This window comes from Myodes glareolus, chromosome 9, assembly GCF_982192425.1.
Source record: "Myodes glareolus chromosome 9, mMyoGla1.1, whole genome shotgun sequence".
NCBI classification, from domain to species: domain Eukaryota; kingdom Metazoa; phylum Chordata; class Mammalia; order Rodentia; family Cricetidae; genus Myodes; species Myodes glareolus.
In genome coordinates, this window is record NC_142034.1 from 90710401 (window position 1) to 90738397 (window position 27997).

Here is a 27997-nt window from a genome sequence, read left to right on the forward strand (position 1 = left end):
GTAGTAAAAAATACAGTAGACTTTTTAAAGTTATAGTATGTTCAGAATTTTTCAAATTTTTTTATCAAGGAATTTGCTGTCTTGGGAGACCGCTTTGTCAGGAAATGCCCTGGCAAATGGCAGTGTTTTACTACAATATTACAGGGAATGTTATATTTTGATTCTGTACTCATAGAAGTAGAGTTCCCAAGTCACGATTGTTCTAGTCAATCACATTAAAATTTTTTACAATTTATTTAGTAGTTTAAGCCTAAGAACTACCATTATCCCCAATACTTGCCAATGAAAACAACTTCATTAATTTTCTTCTGAAAACTTTTCTGAGTTGTAAGCATTTGTTTTGTTATTTAACAATTTCAGACCTGCATTTACTCTATTCTAGTAACTCTGTTTCCAGACCCTCCCTACTTCCCTGACAGCCCCTTCCTTTTAGTTCTGTTTTCCATGTTTGTTAGTTTTTATTTTGTTTGTATCCTGTGGAAGCAGTGTGATGCTGGATAGGGAACTAAGCTTCAGAGCTTGTGGGCATTGTACCTACCAGTGGGATACAGTTAAATGCTGCTCTATCCCCTAGAATCAGTGCAGTAAGTGGTGGCTTCATGAGCCTCTTCCGTACCCATAGCTGACTGCTCAGAGGGTCTCACTTGTGGACCCAGCACCAGGACACAGCTGCCGTGAGTTGATGATTTTGCCATTGTAGTGAGGGGCTGCGGGCAGGCCTGCTTTTCATCCCGCCTGGCTCCAGCACGGCTAGCTTAGCCCCGGAAATAACAACACACAAATTGTATTCATTTAAACACTGCCTGGCCCATTATTTCTAGAGAGTTAGTTACTGGCTAACTCTCACATCTTGATTAACCCATTTCTAATAATCTTTGTAGCACCACGAGGTGGTGGCTTACCAGAAAGGATTCAGCATGTCTGACCTGGTGGCTGGCTCCATGGCGTCTGCCTCATAGCCCTCTTCCCAGCATTCTGTTCTGTTTACTCCGCCTACCTAATTTTCTGTCCTATCAAGGGGCCAAGGCAGTCTCTTTATTGACCAATGAAAATAACACAATAGACAGATAACCCTCCTCCATCATGCCATGATTGTGTCATACTTCAAAGATGGCACTTTGCAGCCCTTCTCCCTACCGTCCAGCTCTTTGGTTCTTTCTTCATCCTCTTCCACAGTGTTCCCTGAGCCTGCAGGGGGTGGTGCAGATGTCTTATTTTCTGTGGAGCCTTCAACTACCTTGTATCTTCAGCATCTTTTGAAGTCAATGGATCTTTGCAGCCACTTCAACCACTGTAGCGAGAGGCTGCTCTGATTGGTCAGTAGCTATTGTCTGCAGGTGTAAACATGGTATCTAGAAAGATGACCTAGTACTGTATTGGTTCAGCAAAGTAGCAGTATCAGGTTTCATTGTAGGGCCTGAGACCTGTTCAGTCATAGATTTGGTACTGAATGTATAGTACTAGACATGGATTCCCTCCTGTGGAGTAGACCACAAACCTTTTTTTTTTAATTCAACATCCTTAGCCATAAGGTAAATGCAAATAAAATTACATTAAGATTCTGTCTCAGTCCAGTCAGAAGGATCATCATCAAATACGCAAATACAACAAATGCTGTATTAGATCATTGCCATGCATTCCTCAAGTCTCACTCAGCATAGGTATGATCGTGGGAATGTTTGAGTTTGTAATAAAGAATTGAGTCAGATACTGTCTTGAAAGGCCTTAAATCAGTTAGCCAGTATAATTACTGTGGCGATTTGAATAGGTATGGTCCCCAAAGACTCTGGTACTATTTGGAGATGTGACCTTGTTTGAGGAAGTGTGTTACTGTAGGGGCAAGCTTTGAGGGAGGTCTTATATGCTCAAGCAATGCCCATTGTGGCAGTCTCTTCTTGTGTTACCTGTGGATCAAGACATCCAGCACCATGTCTGCCCGCACCATGTTTCCTGCCGTGATGGTAATGAACTGAACCTCTGAAACTGTAAGCCAACCCCAGTTAATGTTGTCCTTTATAAGAGTTGTTGTGATGATGGTGTCTATTCATAGAAATAGAAACCCTAAGACAATTACTGTAATTACCATAACTACCCACTGTGATTACTATAACAAGAACTGAAATTGAATCTGTTGGCATTAAGAAGCTTGCCAGGTACTATGTAACTGTCAGCTGGTTGGATTAGAATTTCACCGGAAGTCGGTGTGACTGTAGATCATAATTTTTCCATATCCCTTCCTGCTTCCTGAGAAGATTTAGGAAGTTTATGACAAACACTATTTGTTTTAGTGATTTGCATCCTAAAACTTGAAGGAAACCAAAGGTACAAGTGGGAAAATATCCTCCAACTGTGTTACCAGTGACTTTAATACATACACTTCGCATAGAATAATACAAGACCATCGCCCATCCTCGGTGGAATCCCATGCTGGCTTCCAGCCTTCTGTGATCTGGAATATTTTCTTACCATGCTTTTTCTCTGGAGAGTCTGGCATGTTTGTTTGAGGAAGATCATGTGTTTGCAGTCTAGGAGTTCAGAAGACAAAAGAGTAACAGCAAGGCTGAGCTTAGTGTGAAATACTTATTTCTTTGGGTTATCCAAGGTGAACGACAAGGAAACCTAAAGGGCCCTTCTGTCCCCATCCTCACTGAGTTTCCTTGTAGCTCACCTCTCCTGGATAATGTTGGGGTATTCAGGTAGGGTGGTACTAGAAAGGACTCATTGCTTAATACACCTGATTTATTACACATTTTGTAGACCATCTCTTCTTCACTGCTCTGTGAGACTGGCAGAAAAATAATACTTTTGGTATGCTGTTTTATTTATCTACATTCTGTCATGATATACTTTGATGTAAGTTTTTAATTTTGCTTCAGCTCTCAGCTGCTCTCGCTGTTACAGCTCAGGGTCAGCACTGAGGTTAGCCACAGTAGCACAAAACAATTTCCTGTTTGTACAGCCCAGGTAACATTTGGGTGAGGATTAAATTTTACCACATTTTCTACTAGCCCTAGCCTATTATTTCTAATGAGTTTTAAATTGCTTCAAGAACATGTATTTCAAAACTTAGCGCAATGATCCTTCAGCCTGAGCAACTTAATAAAAGAAATTTCTTTCTCTAAATTTTTGGTTAAAATGTTGCATGCAGTGTAATAAATGTTATTACTCTGGAAACCTACTTCTCACTTTTAAGAAGTGGGTGTTTTTATGCTCAATTTCCATTTGTTTAATCTTTTCTTCCTATTGCCTCTGGGTACTGGTATCTTTAGTGACAACTGTTGGTTGAAGAGTGCACAGAGGGAAGAAATACTGCTTGTCTTCTTGAGACTGGCCAACATGGGATTGCTTGTGTTCCTTCCTTTGGTAGCTGATTTCTGGAACCTTTGCTTGTAAAAATTTAAACTTTAAAAATAGATAGCACAAACTATGATTATTCTCTTCACTGAAAAATGTACATCTTGAACTGAGAGATGGCTCAGCAGAGGACCTGGGTTTAATTCTCAGCACTCACATGGCCACTCAAAATTGTTTGTAACTCCAGTCCCAGGCAATCGAGTGCCCTCTTCTGGCCCCCACTGGCACTAGACACACATGTAGTGCATAAACATACATGTAGGCAAAACACTCATACACATGGATAGATGAATGAATGAGCGGACTGATGGATGAATGGAGAGACAGATAACATCTCAAAATAAATCTTTTAAGAATTTTTATCTTTGAAGCAACATATGCTTCTTTAACACTCATAAATTGAGTTTATAAAGTTTAATAGAAACCATTGCTACTCCTCATGACCAAGCTAACAAGCCAGTGGTTTACTCAATGGGATTTACAGAGTCCTAGAAGTCTGTTATAGTACCATAGAAGCTCTTCAGGGGGAAAAAGAAACAGAAGAGGGGATCTAGCCAGAAATACCCAGCTATATAGTTGTACAAACTGATTTGTTTATTTAAAAAAGTCTCTTGTTAAGAAAATAATTCCTGGAATACAACATTAGAAATGGTCATATATTTACATTAAAATGATAACAGGAAGATAGATGAGGGCTGCACTGGTCTTGAAATACTTAGAGATTTTGTAAAATATCAACAGGAAATAACAGTTGTTAGAAACAGACTATCCAGGGCTATGCACAATAAATAGCCTTTGTGTAAATGGAAGTTTCTGTCCCGCTGGGTCTCACAGCTGGTCAGTCCCAAAGAAACACACAGAGACTTATATTAATTATAAAATATTTGGCTTATTAGCTCAGGCTTATTATTAACTAACTCTTAAATCTTAAATTTATCCATTTATATTAGTCTATGTATTGCCATGTAACTGTGGCACTACCTCATGAGGAAACGTGTCTTGTTTCCTCAGCGTCTGATGGAAATCTGACTCTGCTTTTTCTCTTCTCAGAATTTTCTTAGTCTGGTTGCCCCACCTATACTTCCTGCCTGGCTACTGGCCAATCAGCGTTTTATTAAACAAATATGAATTACAAATCTTTACTGGGTACAAGAGCATTTCCCACAGCACCTTTGCTTTGTGTATAGCATGTATATAATACAACTTCCAAAAGTCTTGTGCAGGCAATAGGATGGTTATGCCTTGAGGACCCCAAGCCCATCTCAGTAACTTACCAAAAGGAAGGCCTTAAAGATTACTCAATGATGAGTGTAAGAAACTATAAGTGCTAAACAAAACCTCCTATGGACACAAGAAAACCAAAATGCTAATGTCTTCCTTTATCCATGCTGCTAATGTTTATTGAGCATGTACTGTGTGATACTGTAAATTACAAGCTGGGAGGGATAACACAGATTCTTTTTTTAAAAAAAAAAAACTTAAGGCTGGCGGGAGATTCAGACAGATAAATGAAGAATTACAGTACACTGTGCTCTGTGTTATGCATGAAAAGTATTCAGAGTGCTCTAGAAGCCTAGAAGAGATTTCTCCTTCAGACCCAAGGGTGACAGAAGGCAGAATTTTTGGAAGAAATAAGAATAGAACCCCAAGGGACTATAGAGAGATGGCTTAGTAATTAAGAGCACTTGCTGCTCTTCCAGAAGGCAGGACTTTGATTCCCAGCACCTACATCGAGTAGTTTACAACTACCTGTAATCCCAATTGAGGGACTCCAACACCCTCTTCTGGTCTCCATAGGCATGGGGCACCCATGTGTAGACACACACAGACATACATATATTTTTTTGGTTCACAAATATGTGGGCAGCACAAATTGGACTTGATGGATGAAAATAAAAGGACATAAAGTTGAGCCTGGAACAAGCCTAAGAGATGAATGTGACCAAAACGCATTGTATGAAATTTTGAAAAAACTAATAAAATTTTTTTTATTAAAAATTTCCACCTCCTCATATCCTCCCATTTCCTTCCTCCTCCCCACTCTCCCCCTCCCCCTATCTCTCCAGTCCTAAGAGCAGTCAGGGCTCCATGCCCTGTAGGAAGTCCAAGGTCATCCCCCCTCCATCCAGGTCTAGGAAGGTGAGCTTCCAAACAGACTAGGCTCCCACAAAGCCAGTTCATGCAGTAGAATCAAAACCCAGTGCCATTGTCCTTGGCTTCTCAGTCAGCCCTCATTGTCAGCCACATTCAGAGAGTTCGGTTTGATCACATGTTCCATCAGTCCCAGTCCAGCTGGCCTTGGTGAGCTCCCATTAGATCAGCCCCGCTGTCTCAGTGGGTGGGCGCACCCCTCGTGTCCTGACCCCAAAAACTCTACCAAAGAACTCCTACAGCTGATAAACACCTTTAGTAATGTGGCAGGATACAAGATCAACTCCAAAAAATCAGTTGCCCTTCTATACACAAAGAACAAAGATACAGAGAGGGAAATCAGAGAAACATCACCTTTCACGATAGCCACAAATAGCATAAAGTATCTTGGGGTAACTCTAACCAAGGAAGTGAAAGATCTATTTGACAAGAACTTTAAGTCTTTGAAGAAAGAAATTGAAGAGGATACCAGAAAATGGAAGGATCTCCCATGCTCTTGGATTGGGAGGATCAACATAGTAAAAAATGGTAATTCTACCAAAAGCAATCTATAGATTCAATGTAATCCCCATCAAAATCCCAACAAAATTCTTCACAGACCTTGAGAGAACAATAATCAACTTTATATGGAAAAACAAAAAACCCAGGATAGCCAAAATCATCCTGTACTTCTGGAGGCATTACCATCCCTGACTTCAAACTCTATTACAGAATTACAATAATGAAAACAGCTTGGTATTGGCACAAAAATAGAGATGTTGGCCAATGGAATCAAATCGAAGACCCAGATATTAATCCACAAACCTATGAACACCTGATTTTCGACAAAGGAGCTAAATCTATACAATGGAAGAAAGAAAGCATCTTTAACAAATGGTGCTGGCTTTAACTGGATGTCAACCTATAGAAGAAAGAAAATAGATCCATATCTATCACCATGCACAAAACTCAAGTCCAAATGGATTAAAGACCTCAGTATTAATCTGACCACACTGAACCTGATAGAAGAGAAAGTGGGAAGTAGTCAACAAGACATGTGCACAGGAGACCACTTCCTAGGTAGAACCCCAGTAGCACAAACAACAAGAGCAACACTTAATAAATGGGACCTCCTGAAACTGAGAAGCTTCTGTAAAGCAAAGGACACTGTCATTAAGACAAAACGGCAACCTATTAATTGGGAGAAGATCTTCACCAACCCCGCAACAGACAAAGGTCTGATCTCCAAAATATATAAAGAACTCAAGAAACTGGACTTTAAAATGCTAATTAACCCAATTAAAAAATGGGACGCTGAATTGAGCAGAGAATTCTCAACAGAAGAAGTTCAAATGGCCAAAAGACACTTAAGGTCATGCTCAACCTCCTTAGCAATCAGGGAAATGCAAATCAAAACAACTTTGAATGGCTAGAATCAAAAACACCAATGATAGCCATTGCTGGTGGGAATGCAAACTTGTGCAACCACTTTGGAAATCAGTGTGGCGGTTTCTCAGGAAATTCGGGATCAACCTACCACAGGATCCAGCAATACCACTCTTGGGAATATACCCAAGAGATGCCCTATCATACTACAAAAGCATTTTGTTCAACTATGTTCATAGCAGCTTTATTTGTATAGCCAGAACCTGGAAACAACCTAGGTGCCCCTCAATGGAAGAATGGATAAAGAAAGTGTGGAATATATACACATTAGAGTATTATTCAGCGGTAAAAAAAACAATGACATCTTGAATTTTGCAGGCAAATGGATGGAAATAGAAAACACTTTCCTGAATCAGGTAACCCAGACCTAAAACTAATAAAATTTTTAAAGAAAAAACTTTTAATTAAGAAAAGAAATAGATATGTAACAGGAAAACTGCCAATCTCAAAATTGCTAGAGTCTCAAGTGAAAGTAACTTACCTATTTCTATTGTTTATGGATGTGTATGCAAATATACCATTCTGTGTGTTTGTCTGTCTGTCTGTCTGTGGAGGTCAAAGAACAACTTTCAGGACTTGTTTCTCTTCCACTGTATGAGGTCCAGGAATTAAACTCAGGTCATCAGGCAGCAGACATTCCCTAAATCATCTCACCAGCTCCAACTTTGCCCTTTTAAAACAAACTTGATTGGGTATGTTTAAGGAATGTAACATAATGTTATGTGATGGCTACAGACAATAGGAAATGTTTCTATATAGAAGAAGCAAATCAACATGTTAACCCTATTGTTTCCTATGTGCTTACATGGCAGGAGTAGCTAAGACCTACTCATTTTGCATGAAACACAAATACAGTTGTTACTGTTTTTATTCCACCTGCAAGCTGGGTCATGCAGGATTCTTCTTTCTATGTTTGGCTTGTTTCACTTAACAGAATACATTACCCTCCAGACTCTCCAGCCTATGATATAAGGCAAGATCTTGGGCTCTTTAGGACTGAATGATGTAGTGTGTGTGTGTGTGTGTGTGTGTGTGTGTGTGTGTGTGTGTGTGTGTGTGTGCTCCTCTCTTCATCTGTCCATCAACATTTTCATTGTACTACCCTGACTATTGAGCATGCCCATGCCTGTAGATGTTATTAGCATATGGTAAGTCTGTATTTGATTTCATCAGAAACCTTATCCTGATTTTCTTGATGGCTGTGCCAACACTATACAAGGGTTCTCTGTCTTCTCCATCTCTGCCAGAAGTTGTCATCTCTTAATATTTTGGTGAAGCACCATCCTAGAAGGTATAAGACAGTTTCTGACAGTGGATTTGAGTTTCCTGTCTTCTGTGATTGATGATGCTGAACATCTTTTCCTGATGCTGTTGACTGTTTTCTATCAGAGTGATTTTCCATGGTGGAGTTCCATGAGTTCTTAGGGTATCTTGACTATTGACTCCTTATCAGGCACAGGCTTGCAGGTGTTTTTCACTATGGAAGCCACCTTTTCACTTTCTTAACTGTGCAGAAACTTTTTAGATTAATGTAGTCAGTCCCGTTTGTTTTTGCTTTTATGGCCGAAGCTTTTGGAGTGACACCCAAAAATTCTGTGAGAAAGCCAGTGTCCATATTGTCCGCTAGGAATAGCAGTTTCATCTCTGAATTTAGGTCTTTTATCCCTTTGACTTGGTCTTTGTATAAGCTGTGAGTACAGGATGTGTGTGTGCACATGTCTGTTATTGTTTCTGTCTCTCTACTCCCTTACTCCTTACTTTCCCTCCCCTGGGTGTTGTTTTTGCTTGTAGTAAGCCACTTGTTGGCGACTGTCCTTTCTCCATTGTGTGCTCTTGTAACTAGAGGTTTCTCTCTGTCCCACCACTCTGAGTCATAATATTAATTACAAACTGTTTGACCTGTTAGCTCAGGCTTATTATTAAGTAGCTTTTACAACTTAATCCATTTCTTTTATTCTACATTTTACCATGAAACTCGTGGTTTATTACCTCACATCTTGTTTCCACAGCAGCTACTGGTGTCCCCCTGATTCCACCTTCTTTCTCCCTGTCTCTCTGCTTAGATTTCCTGCCTAGCTATATTCTACCCGGCTGTGAGCAAACAAAGTAATGGTAGAGTAACCGGTAACCATGAGCTTTGAATGACGGTGGTATGCCATGGGTGCTATGGGTTCGTCAGAGCGTGCAATTGTATTCCTCTAGTGGGGAATCTTAAAGCTGAGAGAAGAGATGCCCATGTCGGGGACATGGAATGTATGACAAACTTTGTATCTTTCTGTTGACCTCTGTGAAATCCTAGAACTGCTCTTTTAAATATATATCTTTGGGCCAGGTCTGATAGTGGCACACACCTTTAATCCCAGCACCAGGGAGGCAGAGGCAGATGGATCTCTGTAAGTTCGAGACCAGCCGGGTCTACAAGAGCTAGTTCCAGAACAGGCTCCAAAGCTACAGAGAAACCCTGTCTCAAAAAACTTTGTGTGTGTGTGTGTGTGTGTGTGTGTGTGTGTGTGTGTGTGTGTGTGTGTGTGTGTGTGTGTGTAAAATATCTTGTTACATTACTAGAGTGCAAGAAGTAGGCCAAGCTGGAAAGATGATGTTTAACTGGTATTCCTGTAAAGAAGAGCTAATCAGGAGGGTGCCTTAGGGAAGAGTGTTCCAGAATGAAGGAAGTAGACTCAGGGTCCTGAGGCAGGAATGTATCAGACATGTCTGAGGAGCTACAAAGGAGGTCAATAGCCAGAGCAGAGCAGAATGCGCCAGCAGAGGAGTGGTGAGAGATGAGCCCCGAAGGCCTGCCCCGTTCTGCTGAAGTTTAGCTCCCAGCTACAAGGGCCTGAAGAATGGGTCAGATGTTGTTGTTGTTGTTGTTGTTATTGTTGTTGTTGTTTGGTGCTTTGGTTTAGTTGGTTGTTTTTTTGTTGTTTTGGTTTTCATTTTGTTGTTTTAGGGTTTAGGTTTTTTGTTTTTTATTTTTGAGATAGGGTCTTACTTTGTATCTCTAGAACTCACTGTGTAGAGAAAACTGACCGCAAACTCAAAGTGCTGGTATTAAAGGCATACACCACCATGCCCAGTCCTGTATAACATTTTGAACAGAGGAATGACAGTCCGCTGGCCGCCTTATTATGATAGAAAATAAAACTGCACGCAGGAGGTGAACGAAGGCTATTGTGGCAATGCAAGCACTAAGGTGATGGTAGTGAGAAATGGTGGAGCAAAGTTAGATTCTGAAGCTGGGGCGAATCAGCTGTGTCAGTTGGGTGGAGAAACAGTGTATGGAAAGAACATAGATAAGGGGATGTAGCAAATCATCAGGAACAAGGGAGCTGCTGCTGAGATGCAGAAGCTGAAGCAGGTGGACTAGCTCAGTAGCTCCACAATGACTGAGTTTGAAATGTTGGTGTCATCCAAGTACAGATGCTGAATGTAAATATGGCGTGTGAATCTGGAGTCTGGAAGGTAGTTCCAGACTAGAGAAATGAGTGTGGGTGAGGCGTTTAAAGTTACAGAACTCAGTAAGGTAGCTGGTGGAGGCAGGAGAAGGGGGTGTAATAAATATAGGAAACTTGGGGATTAGCCTAGTGTAGGAGGGAAGGCAAAGAGGAAGGATCTGCACAGAGAGTGCTTGCACCCTCACTGACTACGGGAGGTCAGCGCCAGTGTCCAGAGCTCATCGGTGAGATGAGAAGAGGTGAAGACACTGCCATTATTTTGTAAGGAGTTTGGTTGCAAAAGGAGCAAATTCTAACTTTGTGTTGCTTTTCTTTTGAAATGAAATAAATCTTAGCATGTTTTATACAATTGTAATGATCTAATAGCAAAAAAGAAATGACCTCACAGGAGGGAAAGAAGCACAGAAGAGTAGGATTGATTGAATTAGCCGGGGGACTGACTTGCTAAGGAGTGTGCAGCAGCGTGAGTTCAGGTGCCTGCAGAAGGACGACAGTGAAAGTTTAGAATTCAGGATGTCTTCCCAGATCATATATTTTTACTAGACATTAGCAGTCCTCTCTAAAAATCACTGTAGTAATTTTAAGATCCTAACAATTTGCTTAATTTTCCATATCCTTAACAATGCTACATTCCCCTCTTGTAATTTGGAAGGGAAAAATTATATTCCCTTTCCAGCCTTCACATGTTAATTCCCCTGCAGCCCTCTTCTGTCTGGGGATGCTGGCTGGTCTGCAGAGGCAAGAGTGGGTCCTGTGATCTGAGCACTGGAAATGAGCATCCTGAAGTTCTCTTCCCACAGCTCTTCTGCTCCATCATCTGATTGCATGCTCTCTTCTCATTGTTCATCCAAGCCACTAGGAAAGACTTCAACTTGTAGAGCTGTCTGCTAAATATTAAATTTGCTATAAAGATGAAAGGAGAAAAAGAAAAGATGAATCAATGTACTGGATTGTTTTCTAAGGCAGGAAGCAAGGTTGTGCATACTGATAAATGGTATTAGTGTGATATATCTTACTTACTCCTTGTGTCTTCCTTAAACCCACCATTGCCCCACTCCACACTCTACTCCCAACCCTGGCACAAAGAACTAGTAGGACATGAGCAGACAGATAAGCTGTAAACCCTTCCAGCTGATTGTGTAGTGAAGGACCAGAGAACAGGCAAATGATACAGCATGGGCTTTACCATGAATTATGTAAATGGAAGGGATTAGTGGGAAGTAACATTTCCTGTATCGTGCATATCTAACTCTGCCTTTTCTCTCCCAGACCGAAGTTCCTCTGGGCTCTTGGACAGAGAGCAAGTAAACTGTGATATCATACATTGCATATATTGGACACTGTCCCACTTACTGTTGGTATAAGTGCATTGCATATGCTGTCTCCTTTACTCTACATAAGAGCCTTGGAATTTCTAAGTATTATTATCTTCATCTTATTGATAAGGAAACAGTGACTTACAGCAGTTAATAATGTGCCCAAATAACCAGATAGTAAGCTTTTAGGTGAGCTAGCCTTTCAGTTTGTGGATTCTCTTTTCCTGAGGCCCTATAGAACTTTGACATCAGCCATATCCAGGTGCTGTGTTAGGACAGGGGCTTTGCCCCTACTGCTAAGTAAGACAGATGCTGTCAATGAGACAGTGTAGTTAGGGGGTTTTGCTTTGTTTCTAGGCTTGGAAAGTCCTTCTATAAAGATAAGTCTCCTTCCTTTGGTGCTACTGCAATAGTGGCAAAGAATCAACTGTTACTGGCGTCTATGGCTGCCCACTCGACAGCCATTGCCTCTCACCACTGTAGTGCTGTGGTGTGGATCCCTCTTAGGAGGAAGTGCAGGGAACAAAGGGTTGAAAGGACTGGAACTATACAGGTTTGGGGAATAGCAGGCAAGGTATAAACAATATCTGAGAGACAGAATTATGTACACACACAGAATATGTATAGTAAGGTGAGTCTACTTGTGAGACTTTTAGACTTTTCAAGGCACAGTCTCCAATTTTGAAAAATATTACTGAGTAATACAACCTGGAGAGAGCTAAATTCAGTGAAAAAATAATGGCTTAGCAAGCCTTCTCTTTCATAGTCTTTAATAGCAACCATAGAATGCTAGGATACTTGTGTAACATGAGGTAGTTTCCTAACCCAGACATACTAATCATGCTTTTGTAAAGCCATAATAGTAAATTAATGAATTAATTCAGATGTGTTTGACGTAGTCCAAAAGGCAAGTGTGCCAACATTGTAATTTTAGCCTAGCAGAAAAGATTAGGATCCGGAATAACCTGGATGGTAGATAATCTAGTGCATTACATTCAGAACTGTCCATCAAAGTGTCTAGGCTGTCTGCTAAGCCTTTGCTGCAAAGTGCATGGAGATGTTAGGAAAGTGGAAGAGACCAGTTCTGCTGAGGGAAGAGGAGAGTGGGGAAGGCTTCGCAGACTGACCCAGGTGGCCAAGAAATACACATAGCTCTTTACTTCTTGTCTAAAGATGGCAGTATAAAATAAGCCCTCGAGTTTCTTTCCTTTGTCTCTGCCCCCTAGCAAACACAATATGTGAGCCCTTTCTTGCCTCCAGAATTACTCTAATTCTTTCCATCATCTGTCTATAGTGTTCTTTTTCAGAAAAGGAAGAGTGACGATATGACCTTAATTTATATTTCTTTGAGAAAATTACCCTACTGTCTTAGTTAGGGTTTTTGTCGCTGTGAAGAGACACCATGGAAAAGTAACTGAGAGTCCTACATCTTGCCTTGTAGGCAACAGGAAGTGAAGTTGAATGAAGCTTGAGTAAAGGAGACCTCAAAGCCCACCCCACAGTGACGCACTTCCTTCAACATAGCCACACCTCCTAATAGTGCTACTCCCTATGAGCTTTTGCACTTAATCTACCTAAAACATATCACATCTTCCAAGGCTCTCTGGGATACTGCAATTGGCCCTTCGAGCATAGCCTGTTCTATGAAGCCTTTCCTACTGTCTTCTACCTAAACAAAGTTTGTTTCTTCTGTTGCCATAGCCCTGTTACTCACTGCTCTGGTTGTATTTGTCACATTTTATGGAGTTAATCACAGATCTCTTCACCCAGCCACAGTGAACTACAGAGCAGAAATTGTTTGTGTTCGTGTGTTTATCCCAGCACCTCACAGATAGTAGCTGTTAGATAAATACTGTCATATTGTATTCCATCTTCATGGAGATAAGGCCTCTGTGTTCAAGGTAAGTTAGAATGAGGATGTGTTACTGAGTACCTTCCAAGGTAGACTTCAGCTTTCCAGACAAAGCTTTTGTTTCTCAGATGTCTCAATTATAAACAAATCACATGGATGTTCAACCACGTAACAAAGCAATGGCAGTATTTTAGCAACAGATCCAGAAGGGGAAACTTTTCCCTGACTAGTTGTATTTTATGCTATACTAGAACTATTGGTCCTTTTTAATCTCTAAGTACACATGTGATTACTATGATACACCTATCACGTGTGAGCTGGCAGAGTGCTTACCTAGGATGCTCAAAGTCCAGGATTTGATCTTCAGCATCTCTTAAATTGAATGTGGAAGTGAACAGACCTGTGGTCCCAGGATGCAGAGACTGAAGTGAGGAGAGTTAGAAGTTAAAGGAAAGGAACACTGCTGGGCACTAGTGGCGCACATCCTTAATCCCAGCATGTGGGAGGCAGAGGCAGACGGATCTCTCTGAGTTCAAAACCAGCCTGGTCTACAAGAGCTAGTTCCAGGACAGACTCCAAAGCCACAGAGAAACCCTGTCTCAAAAAACCAAAAGGAAAGAAGGAAGGAAGGAAGGAAGGAAGGAAGGAAGGAAGGAAGGAAGGAAGGAAGGACAACACTATGATATTTTTAGAATAGAACTTTTGTTTTTCCCCTTTCATCTTTAAAACTTAAAGTTTTCAGAACAAAAAAAAATTCTAAAAGTGTATTCTAATTTAGTTTAAATTGATTTAAAATGTATTAAAATTTAGAATAATTTTAGGTAGTATATCTTATACACCCATGGATAGGTCAAGGGTGGGAAGACCACTGACTAGCCGTCTTGAAATAATGGCGTGTGTGAGCATGTCGGACCATTAAGAAAGTGTAAACATTAGGCACTATGAAGCTGAAGCAGGGTCTAAAGAGGTGAGGTGTGAGAAGAAACTGATGATGTGGTGTGAAAAACTGTTGCCTCTGCCAGGCAACTGGTGGCAGGCTTGAGGTCCTTAGCAGAGTTGGTGGTTATGAGCAAAAACAAAAGGAAGGGAGAGAGGGAGGGAGGGAGGGAGGGAGGGAGGGAGGGAGGAAGACCAAGTGGAGCCTCGCAATAGGTCTATACCATGGCTCTCACCACTTCAGAAAGCCTAGCAGTTGTTCCTCTTCTACCTCCTTGAGCTCACCGATTGCTCTTAGGGCCACTTTTACCCACAAACATATCTGTTGTTTAAAGAATTCCTGGATAGTGCTTAGCTGCACACTTTCAGAACACATTTCAGACACAGAAATCGTTGATTATAAATACTAAGTAGTACTGAAATATTAATTATGTAAACAGTTCTTTGTCTTGTACATGACTAGCATATGTATTAGTCAGGGTTCTCTAAAGGAACAAAACTGTAGGGCATGGTGCACATGCTTTGGAAAGCAGAGACAAGTGAATCTCCCTGAGTTCAAGGCCAGCCAACCTCGGTGACATACTAACATACCAAGTTCTGCATAGAGAGACCCTGTCTCAACAGACAGAACATGGTAGCCCATGCTTTACTCCCACGTACAGGGAGCAGAAGTAGGTGGATCTCTGGGTTTGAGACCAGCCCAGTCTATATAGTGAGTTTCAGGACATACACCCTATCTCAAAAAATAAATAAAAGTAAGGAACAGAACTGATAGAATAATATAAATTAAAAGGGATTTATTAGAATGGTTTCCAGACTAGTCCAACAGCGACTAGTTTACAGTGGGTTTGTCAGGACTCTGTCCACAAGACTAGATAGATGTCTCCACTCTTCTAATCTGGACCAGAGAGCTGCTGGTGCTCAGTCTGTGTTGGAGCCTTGAAGATGGAGGTTCTAATACCAGTGAAAGTCTGTCCCAGTTAGGGGTAAATGAACTTACTCACGTGAGTGGTAGCAGGCAGGCCACCGGAGAAAGCAAAGACTTTCTTCTTCCATGTCCCTTTATGCTGAGACTAGGAGATATGACCCAGACTTAGGGCAGGTCTTCCACCTTAAATGATCCAATCTAGAAAATCCATCACCGGTATGCCCGACTGCTTGGGTTTTAGTTGATTTCAGATATGGTCAAATTGACAACCAACGTTAGCCATTGCAGCCTAGAACTTTGGTAGAGATTTTAAACTAATCATCTCAAGATCTTCAAAGACCTAAAAAAAAAAAATAAGAAACCACAATTATTTTGTATAATGCCAGTAATCTCTTTTTTTATTTTTAAAACAATCTTATTATATATACCAATCCGAGTTCCAGCTCCCTCTCGCTCTCCCACTCCCCCCACCTTCTCTCTACCCCCCCCCATTCACTCCTCAGAGAGTGGGAAGCCTCCCATGAGGAGTCAACAAAGTCTCTCACATCACTTGAAGCAGGACCAAGGCCCTACCCACTGCATCTAGGCTAAGCAAAGTATCCCTCCTTAGAGAATGGGCTCTAAAGAGCCAGTTCACACACTAAATACTGATACCACTGCTAGTGGCCCCACAGACTGCCCAAGCCACACAACTGCCACCCACATTCAGAGGGCCTAGTTCTGTCTTATACAGGTTCCCCAGCCATAGTGGGGTCAGTGAGCTCCCACTAGCTCAGGTCAGCTTTTTCTATTGGTTTCCCCATCATGGTCTTGATCCCTTTTCTCATAATATCACTCCTCCCTTTCTATGACTGAGTTTGACCCAGTGCTTAGCTGTGGATCTCTGCATCTGCTTCCATCAGTCACTGGATGAAGGTTCTATGATGACAATTAAGGTCGTCATCAATCTGTTTACTAGGGAAGGATTAAGATACCCTCTCCACTATTGCTTAAATTCTTAGCTAGGGTCATCCTTGTGGGTTCCTGGGAATTTCCCTAGTGCCTGGTTTCTTACTAACCCCATAATGGCTCCCTTTTTCAAAGTATCTCTTTCCTTGCTCTCCCTGTCCCAATTTGACCTTCCCAATCCCTCATGTTCTCCTCTCCGCTCCCCTACCACCCTCCACCCACCCCCCACGCTGCCAATTTACTAAGGAGATCTTGTGTACTTCCCCTTCCGGGGAGGGGCAGGGATCCATGTATGTCTCTCTTAGGGTTCTCCTTGTTTCCTGCCTTCTTTGGGGTTGTGGACTGTAAACTGGTTATCCTTTGTTTTATGTCGGATATACACTTATGAGTGAGTACCTACTGTGTTTGTCTTTCTGGGTCTGAGTTACCTCACTCGGGATGTTTTTATCTAGTCCCATCCATTTGCCTGCAATTTTCAAGATGGCATTATTTTTTACCGCTGAGTAATACTCCATTGTATAAATGTATCACATTTTCTTTATCCATTCTTCAGTTGAGGGGCATCTAGGTTGTTTCCAGGTTCTGTGCCAGTAATTTCTATGTTACATCTAATTCCAAATCTATGAGGCTCCTAGAAATAAAGTAACTCAAGATTAAATAAATTCACATAGGAAATTAAAACTTCACCCAGAGTTTAGAATCATTTACATTTTAGCATTTCTTTTTTCTGACTTAGCTGGTGAATTTTAGTAATATTTGTAATAATTCTTGGAGAATTTCATATAGTATATTTTGAACATATTCAGCCCCTCAACTCCCATTACCACCCTCCCATCTCTTCACACTCAAGTTGAGATTTCTTCTTCTTTGAATACAGCTTTTGTTGCTAGGCGCTCTCCAGAACAGGACCTGAACTGGCATGTGGTTGGCCTACTAGGGCTTTTCACAGTGAAGAAAACTGACACTCCCTTTCCCAGAAGCTCTCAAATGCTCTATCTTCTCAGCTAGTGCTGGGATTTGCTTAACTTGTAATTTTATCCTATCTCTTTTTTTAAATATATATATAATACATATATTATATATATATAACTCTGTTTTTCTCTTTTTTCTTAACATTTATGTATTTATTATGCATTTCTGTGTGTGTGTATTCATGTGTGCACATGAGCCACAAAGCATGTGTGAAAGTCAAAGGCAATCTAGTCTCCTTCCTCCACCATGCAGAGATGGATTTCAGGCCATCAGGCTAGGCAGCAGGTGTCCTTAACCACTGTGATACCTTACCACCCTTATCCTTTCTTTTTTTAGTTAAAACTTTTATTTAAGGGCTAACAATTCATTTGCATTAAAGTAGACAAACTAATCTGAAGAGTGTGTGTCTCATGGTTTTCTTCATGTCTATGCATATATATACATATACATATATATATATATACATCAGTGTGATCGCCATCCAAATAAAAACACTGACTTTCCATAGTAGCCTTGACTGATTTTTTTCCTTCTGCTCTTCATTCCTCCCAAGTAAATGATCTTGTATATTTATTTTTTGTACAATGGGTGATTCAGTTTGGAGGACATGCTAGGGGAAAGTTAACAGTAACTGCAAAGTGAAGATGATCGCTGTGTCTTGCAACAGCTTTGAATTACATCTCCTTATTACTTTCTTTCTGCTTTTACCCCACAACAGGAAATCAGATCCTGTCTCTTGGGAGTCTCTCAAAAGATCAGATTTATCCAATGAAACTCAAGGGCATATCCATCTGCTATTCAGCTCTCAAATCTGCCTTGTGTGGAAATTATGTCAGCTTTGGCGTCTTCAAGTTGTATGGGGACAATCATTTTGACAATGTACTCCAGGCCTTCGTGAAAATGCTGCTGTCAGTGTCCCACAGTGACTTGCTGGTAAGCCTGCTGTGCCCTGGGGGTCTTCATGGGAAACTGGAGTACCAGCACCCCAACCTAGAATTGTTACAAAGCTGGGGAATCCAAATACCACCACATTCTATGTTTCAAGATAGCATGCTTGCTCCAGACTTAGTAAACCTGGACAGCCCTAGTGCTTATCTGTAGAATCAACACACAGGCTGAAACGTCTCAGCTGTCACTTCTAACCACTTGTCATCCAAAGCATTGTAGCCTCTTCATATGAAAATAGACTTAGGAATGTCAGTGAATTGCTTTCAGCTATATTTATTATTCACAAAAGGAAATACATGATTGGATGCAGAATTTTCCCTTCCATCCGTCCTACCTTTTAGCTTCTTCCTGTTTGACCTTCCTTTGTATTAAAATTTGGGTATGGCAGACAGCGGTAAGCTGCATGTTGAGCTACCTGATATATGGACTGTTATTCCTTTGGTTATTTACCCTGTGTTAGTCACCTTGCTAATTCTCTAGGCCGCACTTTTTCAATGAGTGCATTGAAGCCCCTTTTATACTTATGACATTTAGCTTCTGTGGTAGATGTCAGTGATCTTTAGACTTTGGAACGTTTCAGAAACGTCTGGGATGCTTGCTGGAAATGCAAATTTCTATACTTCGGACTTGTGTCATAAACAGATTTTCTTTAAAACATTTCAGCCAATTTATACAGGAGCCACTGTGTGCTTGATGTATTTTCTGTAAGTACTTGTTAAAATAGCCAAATTCAGCATTGGGTTAACCGAGACTTTCCCACCTGCTCCCAGAAGTTCCATAAATGATCTGGAGAGCTTATGGGAGAAGTGTTCCCAGTGTAAGTGTTCCCATCTTACAGTGGACCAGTGCACAGCACACCTCATGCCAGGGTGTGACGCCTCCTTACGGTAAAGCAAAGTGATCCATGAGCACGGAATCTGTGTGACAGAAATTACAAAGCAGCCTCACTGAAGGGACTTTTCACCGCCATTGTGCTCCACCAAGAAAGCTGATTGCACTCCAGGCAAACCGTCAGTACTTCTCCAGCCTGAATGTACATCAGACTGTGTTTGTGACGCTGTGAGGAGAAAGGCTGATTTCAAGACCATGCTTCAGAACTCTTTACTGAGTCTGGAGTGGGGGTCAGAAAGCTACATCTTGAATCAGCGTGCTGAGAGGTGTTGGACCTCACTGGATGCTGTGCCACTCTAGGTTATATTTGCCATGGGTGTTACACCGTGATGCTGGTTTGTGTTGCATTTGAGATTTCCCAGGCATTTTCTCATACACTTGCCTCTGGTCTTTAGAATGTGATAAATAATAAACATTTATCAACTGATAATTTAACTAAATGGGTTGGCCTTGTACAAATATAGCAGACTGAGATGCCATATCCACGTGGCTTACATTTACTCTATCTCTTTATATAGCAATATCGGAAACTGAGCCAGTCTTACTATCCCCTCCTGGAATGTCTCACCCAGGACCACATGAGCTTCGTCACCAACTTGGAGCCCCCTGTGCTCCTGTACGTTCTCACATCTCTCTCAGAGGGACTCACCACTCTTGGTAAGGATCGTGAAAAACACTGTTCTCCACAGAAAGGACTTGACTTCATTCTCCTGATGTATGTGCTTGTTCACTGAGATTTTTGTACAATGAAGAGAAAAGAAATGTTGTCAGCCCAACTGAAAGATGGTTTTACAGCTATTACTTGCAAATGGGAAAATGTACGTTTAATATTTTGTTAATTTTTTATCAGTTTTGAGATATAGTTTAAATACCACCAAAGCCCAAAAAGTTCTAACAGATTCATACACAATGATGGTCACAGCAGTGCGTGGTGTTTGCGTCAGGACCCCCCAGCACGTCCTCATCAGACCTGTTTCCCGCCCTTAGCCCTGCTCCAAGGAAACTATCTTTCTAGATTTTCATATAAATGAACGCTTAAAGCTAGAAATTATTTGTGTCTTATTTCTTTCATTTAACATAATGCCTTTAATAATTATGTTTTTTAAATCAGTTCATTACTCCTTCCCTTTGCCAGGTGTTACTGCATCACAAAGATCACCACACTTGGTGTGTGCACAGATCTTCTGATGGAAGTTAGGATTGCTTTCATTTCTTGACTGTGTGCACAAAGTCACTATGAGCATTCACAAGTCTGTCTGTGAAATTCTTTGTATTTCCCTCGGATAGATACCTAGAGTAGGATTTCTGGGCTATGTCTGTCAGTTACTGTGCCGAGATGCTGTTTCCCGACGTGGCTATAGAGTTTCACCCCAACAGTGTAGAAAGGTTTCAGCTGTTCCCCATCCTTACACTTGCAGTGATTCTTCTCAGGCTGAGCTGTCAGTGTCTATGACGTATAATCTTTGTGGCTTTAATTTCCATATTACCAATGTATACTCTGAGGATATTACCATGCTTATTTGTTTTATCTTGTGTTGTGCTTTATTCTATGCTGTGACAAAAATACTTGAGAAAAGTCAACATACAGAAAGATGGGTTAATATTTTGGTTCACGATTTCAGATATTTTAGTTTGTAGTCCTTTATTCTCCTCATTTTAGGCCTAAGGCAAGGCTAAAGATTATGGCAGGATGCAATTGACAGAGCAAAGTTTCTAACCTCATGGTGAGCAAGGAGCAGAGAGAGCAAGAAAGCAGATTTGAAGTCAGATGACATACTTGAGAGACATGCCTCAGTAGCCTACTTGCTTCAACCATCCCCTACCCCCTGTTATTGTACTTGGTATGAACTCATCAGTGACTAACCAACCCATTGATGAAGTTTGCACCCTCATGATCCAGCCAGTCACCTTTCAATCCACCAGCAGCTGGGAACAGAGCCACGAGATACAAACAGTAACCTACATTTTCTTGGTGATGTGTTTGTTCATATCTTTTACACTGGTTTTTTTTTTTTTTTGCTTCATTTTGTTTAACTTTGGTTTGTGTTGTTGGTGATTTGTAAGCTGTTATATATTCTGGATACAGATTCTTTGGTTTTTCAAGACAAAGTTTCTCTGTGTAGCCTTGATATCCTGGAACTCGCTCTGTAGACCAGGCTGGCATTGAACTCACAGAGATCCGCCTGCCTCTGCCTCCAGATGCTGGAATTAAATGCATGTGCACCCCACCACTCCGCTTGGATACAGATTTTGTTTGTTTGTTTGTTTGTTTGTTTGTGGTTGTTGATGGCAAGCAGGGTTTCTCTGTAACAGCTCTGGCTGTCCTGGAACTTTTGTAGAATTTATAGACAAGGCTGGCCTCAAACTCAGAGACCTGCCTGCCTTCATCTCCTGAGTGTTGGGATTAAAGGTGTATGCCACCACCTTGGGTTTGAATACAGATTCCTAATCAGATATGTTTTGCAGATAATTTCAGACCATGACATTTCTTTGTGTCTTCCTAACAATATCATCTGAAAAGGAAAAGTTTCTATTTTGAGAAAATCCAATACTTCTTTAGCCTACAGCCATAAAGATTTCCCATTTTCTTCCTAAAGTATCAGCAGTTTGTCCCTCCTGTTTAAATCTATGACGCATTTCAATTTAACTGTTACCTATGTTCTAGAAATCAAACATAAATTCTTTTTAAAACATAAGTATTTGATTTTTCTAGAACCTTTCATCTTTTACTTACTTACCTTTTACTAACTACATCTTCTAATTCCATACTTGGTCTTAAATGCTGTGATATAGTTCTTTAATATTTTTCTCTTAAAAATTACTATAACATGAATTCTTTGCCTTTTCATAGACATTTTAGAATTAACCTGTCAGTTTCTTGTGTTTCCCCACCCCCACCATAACAAAAGACCAGGGGAATTTTGCTTAGGACTGAATTGAATCCTGCAGTTCCTTTTGGAGATGACAGGCATATTAGCTATTTTCAAGACCAATTCTGGAAAATTTTCCCCCATTCTTCTTCTCACTAATGTCTTCCTTAATTAGAGCTTTGACTCTGAGTTTTGTATATATTTTGTTTGATTTATAACCAAATATTACAGGTTTTGTGCCTCTTAAATGGTATTCTTAAATTTCCTTTCTTTGCTACCTAATAGAAATGGTTTTTTAATGTGTTGACCTTTCTAAACTTACTAATTGTGCTAATTTATCATAGATTTCTTAAATTTTCTATGTAGCTATATCAGCTGAAGCTTTAATTTATCTTATATACTAGCTAGAACCTATAAAACAGTAGTGGGTTAGGCTGGGGTTAGGGAAAACAGTGTTGAATAGAGATGATTCTACCAAATACCATTTGTCATCTTCAGGATGGAGGAAGCACTGAGACTCAGCAGTCATATGATGTTAGGTTTCTCATTCGATGCTGTTATCCTGTCTAGGAAATTTGAACAGTTTCCCAATGTGACTAAAGCATTTTGCTCCAGCCATATAGAAAGTTCCAGGTCCTCCTTATCCTAATAATTAGGAGTCTTTAAAGAATAAATGTTCTGATATTATTGTCATGAATAATATTGAATTGACTTTATCAAATATTTTTCTATATACTTGTGCTATTTAGTTTCTCCTCAGTTTGACATAATCTAGTGCCATCTGAGAAGACAGAGCCACAACTGAGAAAACACCTCCATCAGATCGGCCTGTGAGCAAGCCGATAGGATGTTTTCTTGATTAGTGATTGGTATGGGAGGGCCCAGGGAGGGCCCAACCCATGTAGGTAGTGTAGCCCATGTAGGTGGTCCTAAAAGGTAGAAGAAAGATAGCTAAATGTGAGCTGGAGAGCAAGCCAGTGATCAGCATCCCTTCTATGGTCTCTATTTTAGTTCCTGCCCTGACATTCTTCAGTGACCGAGTGTAGCCTGAGACTTGAAAGATAACAAACCTTTCCTTCCAAGTTGCTTTTGGTCATGGACTTTACCAAAGTAATAAAACAATACTAGTAAGACTATACAGGGTGTTTTAATGCTAATATATTGCATTAATATTGATGATCATGCTCAGAGATTAAACCAACCCTGCTTTCCTGGATTCAGGGTGATGGGATTTTGATACAGATTTTTACACCTTTATTTGTATCAGATATTGGTGTATTCCTCTAAATTAATATATACTCCTATAGTTCTTACATACTGTTCTGTTTTCATAACCCTGCCATTTGTTAGTCTTTGTCTTGTGCCTGCATAATATGAGCTCAAAAGTATTCCTTCTTCTGCTGTCTCAGGTTTGCATAGACTTGAACAGGGTTTGTTTAATGTTGACTAGAATTCTCTAATTCAGCTCTCTCACTTAGATTTTTCTTTGGGAAGTTTTCAATCACAAACTAAATTTCTTCTGTGGCTGTTCCAGTTATCTAATATCATCAGAGCATTTAGTTGCTATTGTCTTTAGAATTTGCCCTTTTTATCTTAAGTTCCTCTTACATCATTGCCATAAGATTGTTCATAGTATCACTGCTATCCGGTGTATCCGTCCGTAGTGCCTGTCTGTGATAGCCTGCCTGTTGGTCTGTCTGTAATATCTGCCTGCTCGTTGCTGTGTCTGTAGTCTCTACAGTGATACCCTAATGCTGGTCATTGCGCCCTCTCTTCTTTTCTCTCCTCATCATTCTAGCTATAGTTACCAGTTTTGTTTGCAAAGCTTTCATTTTATTGATTTTTCTGATTTTTATTTTACTAAGCACAATCTTTTATTTTCTTCAATTCACTTTGCATTCTCTTTCCTATTCTTGTTTTCAGATGAACATATAGCTCATTGATCTTAGACCTTTAGACCTTCTTTTGTAATGTGTACATATACTACATCAGCACTACTATGAGCATATCTCGAAGATTAAATGAGTTCTGATTTTCTGTTTTTCAATTTTTTAAAAAAAAAATTGAAATAGGGTTTCTCTGTGTAGCCTTGGCTGTCCTAGAACACCTTCTGTAGACCAAGCTGACTTCAAACTCAAGGAGATCGCCTGCCTCTGCCTTCCAAATGCTGGCGTTAAAGGTTAATAATATTTTATTTATTCTTTGAGGATCTCATAGCATGTATATACAGTATATTTCTGTGTCCACTCCCTACTCACCCACACCTTTGCTCAAACCCCACCCAACCTGTCCCCTCACAACTTGATGTCCTCTTTTTCTTACTCTGCTGAGTGAGGCCTAAGCCAATCCGTGCTGCCTGCCCACATGCTCACTGGTGGGAGCCATCTACTAGAGCTTGGACTCTGCCAAAAGAATAACCTCTCTGTCTGCCCCAGCAGCCATCAGCTGCCAATAGCTCATTAGAAGTCTCACTCCAGTCTTTGCTTGAGTTTTGGCTGTTTTATTCTTGTGCAGGTAGCCACAGTTCATGAGTCTGTTGGCCATGTCTTATCCAGGAGACAGCATTTCACAAGGCTCCTCTGTATCTTCCAGCTCTTCCTTCTTCCTGCCCTCTCTTCTCAGATGTTCCTTGGCTCTTGGGGATTGAGGACTGGATACAGAGGTCCCAGTTAGGGAGAAGCACCCAGTCTTTTATTCTCAGCACTTTGATCAGTTTTGACCTCTGCATTAACCACTCCCATGACAGAAAAGATTCTTTAACCAAAGTTAAGAACAGTTCAGATCTGTGGATATAGACATGAGTATGACCTCAAAACTGTCTTTATTGTTCTGCTGATTTTCATTTGGACAATAAGTGGTTAGTTTTCAAGTATGCGAAGATGTTCTTCACTCTGTAATTGGGTGTAGTCTGTTTGTTTTTGTTGAGACAGGGTTTCTCTGTGTAGCCCTGTCTGTAGACCAGACTGGCCTCGGAGACCCACCTGCCTCTGCCTTGCGGGCTGGGATAAAGGAGTGCACCCCCACGTGGGCCCAGCAGTTCAGTTTTTAGCCCTTTAAATTCATTAGGACTGTAATGGTACAAACTGTCATGAACTTTACACAGGTACTCGTAATGAGTTTGTGTTTCATTGTTGCGAAGAGAGAGCATTTCTAAGTGTCAGGTCTTATTGGTTGATGGCATTCCAATAATCTATATTCGTACTGTTTGGTTGTATAATTTCTTCTATATACTTGTTCTGAGAATTAGCAAGAGAAAACTATTACAGTCTGACTACAGTTATAGCTTTGTCCTGTTCAGTCCTTATCAATATGTATACTAAATATTTCAGAGTTCCTGTCAGGTGCATAAGTATTTGAAATTACAGTAGTCCTTTGAATTTACCTTTTTTATTATCACAAAATGACCCTCATGATTTGTTGTAATGTTTTTTTCTCTGAAAGTTCTGTCTGATGATATCTTGAGCTTTCTTATGCCATATATTTATTTGGGGATAAGGTGCGTGTACCTTCGTATTTCTGTGGAGGTCAGAAGACAAGATTCAAGGATCAGTTCTTCTCCTTCCACTGTGGAGGTCCTAGGGATCAAACTTAGGTCATCAAGCTTGGCATAAGTACCTTTACCCACTGAGCCACCTCACCACCCTAGCATTCTTTTATTATGTTATAAAAATGCCTTTATTATTTAAAATTGATTATTCCTAGAGTGTACACATTTCTTATTTCTGCTATAACTATCAGAAACTTGATACCTTAAAACATAGTGTATTCCCTTACAGTTTTAGAAATTACATGTCTGGCATAAGTTCGAGTTAAAATCAGGATGTCAGCAAGGATTCGTGTCTTGAGAGCTACAGATGTCTATAGTCCCTAGTTTGTGGCCCATTGTCTCCACCATCAAAGGCAGCAGCATTTTATCTCTCAGAATTGTACAAAGAAGTCTTCTGACTGACCAGTTCTAAGGACACTTAGGTTTACACTGGGTCTCACTTGGATAATAGCAGCCTTAGTTCCCCACTGTGGATCCTGACATGTTCACAGTCTCTGGGAACTAGGCTTTCTCCAGTGTACAGCAGAAAGCGGGGATTGGGCCTGTGTGTCAGCGCTGATTTTTTCTGCCCTTTATATAGAAATAGAGTTTCAGGGGTTTAGTATAACTACCTGTACATTTTGGGTCTGAGTTTGCAATCTTCATGTGTGTTTTCCTACCCAATCTTTGTTTTTATTTGTCTTTTTATTCCATCTTTTTGTTTAGATTGAAGCCTATACTTATTTAATTGGTTGGGTTTAGATCAGTAAAGGGGGTTTTTGGTTGGTCTCTTGTTTGGTTAGTTGTTTTTTCAGACAACAGTGTATAATCCATTCTGGCCTTGAATTTACATTCTTTCTGCCCTTGCCTCTGAGTAGCTGGGATTGCAGGCATGTCACAGCTACCCAGTCTTTAAGTATGCCAGCATCTCTTGAATAGATGGACCAGGGTACTGCACGCCTTGCTAGTTTAATGAATCTTGGAATGAGTTCTTCACTGAATCAACAAGGAGCTCATAGCGCACTGTCTTCTGCTAGGACTTCTTCCCATAATTTGCAGTCTATATCTAACATTGGAAGTAGAAGTCCACTCCCTTTGTCTTCTCAGCACCATGGAGACCGCGACAGTAATGCAGACCAGGCCAGTAATATTTTGACCAGCTTTGGTCTGTCTGCTAGAGACTTAGATGAACTGAGTCATTATCCAGAGTACAAAATTACTCCTGAGAACTTGCCCAAATCCTTCTACAGCTTAAAAGGAGGAAAACTGAAGAAGGCCCTACATTGAGTTATGGTAGTGATGTCAGATCTGCTACACGGGCACCACCATACAGAGTACCTAGGGATGATTGGGAAGAAAAAAGGCACTTTAGAAGAGATAGTTTTGATGGTCGTGGTTCTAGTCTCAACCCAGTGCTTGATTATGACCATGGAGTCATTCTCAAGAATCTGGTTATTATGACAGAATGGATTATGAAGATGACAAATTAAGAGATGGAGAAAGGTGTAGGAATGATTCTTTTTTTGGTGAGACCTCGCATAACTATCATAAATTTGACAGTGAGTATGAAAGAATGGGATGTGATCCTGGCCCCTTACAAGAGAGATCTCTCTGAGAAAAAGAGGGGCGCTCCTCCGAGTAGCAATAGTGAGGACTTCCATGGACTCTTACCGCAGGGTTATCCCCATCTGTGCTCATATGTGATTTGCCAGTTCATTCTAATAAGGAGTGGAGTCAACAAATCAATGGAGCTGCTGTGGATGAGGAAGAAGCTGCAGCTCTCCTAGAAAGTGGTGGTTCGGTGTGCGGTGAGACAGTCTTGCTAATTTAGGGGTTGGATCATCTGATGGGGAAAAGGAGCCTTCAGATAAAGCTGTGAGAAAGGATGCAAGTGCTTCAGCAGCATCCAAGAAAAAACTTTAAAAGGTGGACAAGATGGAGGATCTTGATCAAGAAAATGAAGCTGCATTGGAGAATGAGATTAAAAATGAGGAAAATAGAGAACCAGGTTCTGAATCTGCTGAGAATGCTGATGATCCAAACAAAGATACAAGTGAGAATGCAGATGGCCAGAATGACAAGAACAAGGAGGACTATGCAATTCCAGATGAGCATAGAATTGGACCGTATCAACCTAATGTTCCTGTTGGTACAGACTATGTGGTCCGTAAAACAGGGTTTTACTGTAAGCTGTGTTCACTCTTTTATACAAATGAAGAAGTTGCAAAGAATACTCATTGCTGCAGCCTTCCTCATTATCCAAAATTAAAGAAGTTTCTGAATAAATTGGCAGAAGAATGGAGACAGAAGAAAGAAACTTAAGATGTACAAGAAGCTTAATTTTTTCACAAGAAAACAATGGTTCTTTGATTTTAATGTTAACCTTTTTTAAACACAATACTGATAGTTAGAAAACTATTGTACT

General features: G+C 40.6%; 1 protein-coding gene and 1 pseudogene across 3 annotated transcripts in view; both read left to right on the forward strand.

The window, feature by feature from the left end:
- The window catches only part of Ranbp17 (RAN binding protein 17), a 328128-nt gene that overhangs the window by 259191 nt on the left and 40940 nt on the right, over window positions 1-27997 (forward strand). For all 3 annotated transcript variants that reach the window (XM_085694844.2, XM_085694845.2, XM_085694846.2), the window contains 2 exons: window positions 18056-18270; window positions 19695-19833. In XM_085694844.2, coding sequence (XP_085550970.1) covers window positions 18056-18270; window positions 19695-19833 — 354 coding nt within the window. The remainder of the gene's footprint in view (window positions 1-18055; window positions 18271-19694; window positions 19834-27997) is intronic.
- LOC146892872 (matrin-3 pseudogene) lies at window positions 24926-27997 on the forward strand (annotated as a pseudogene).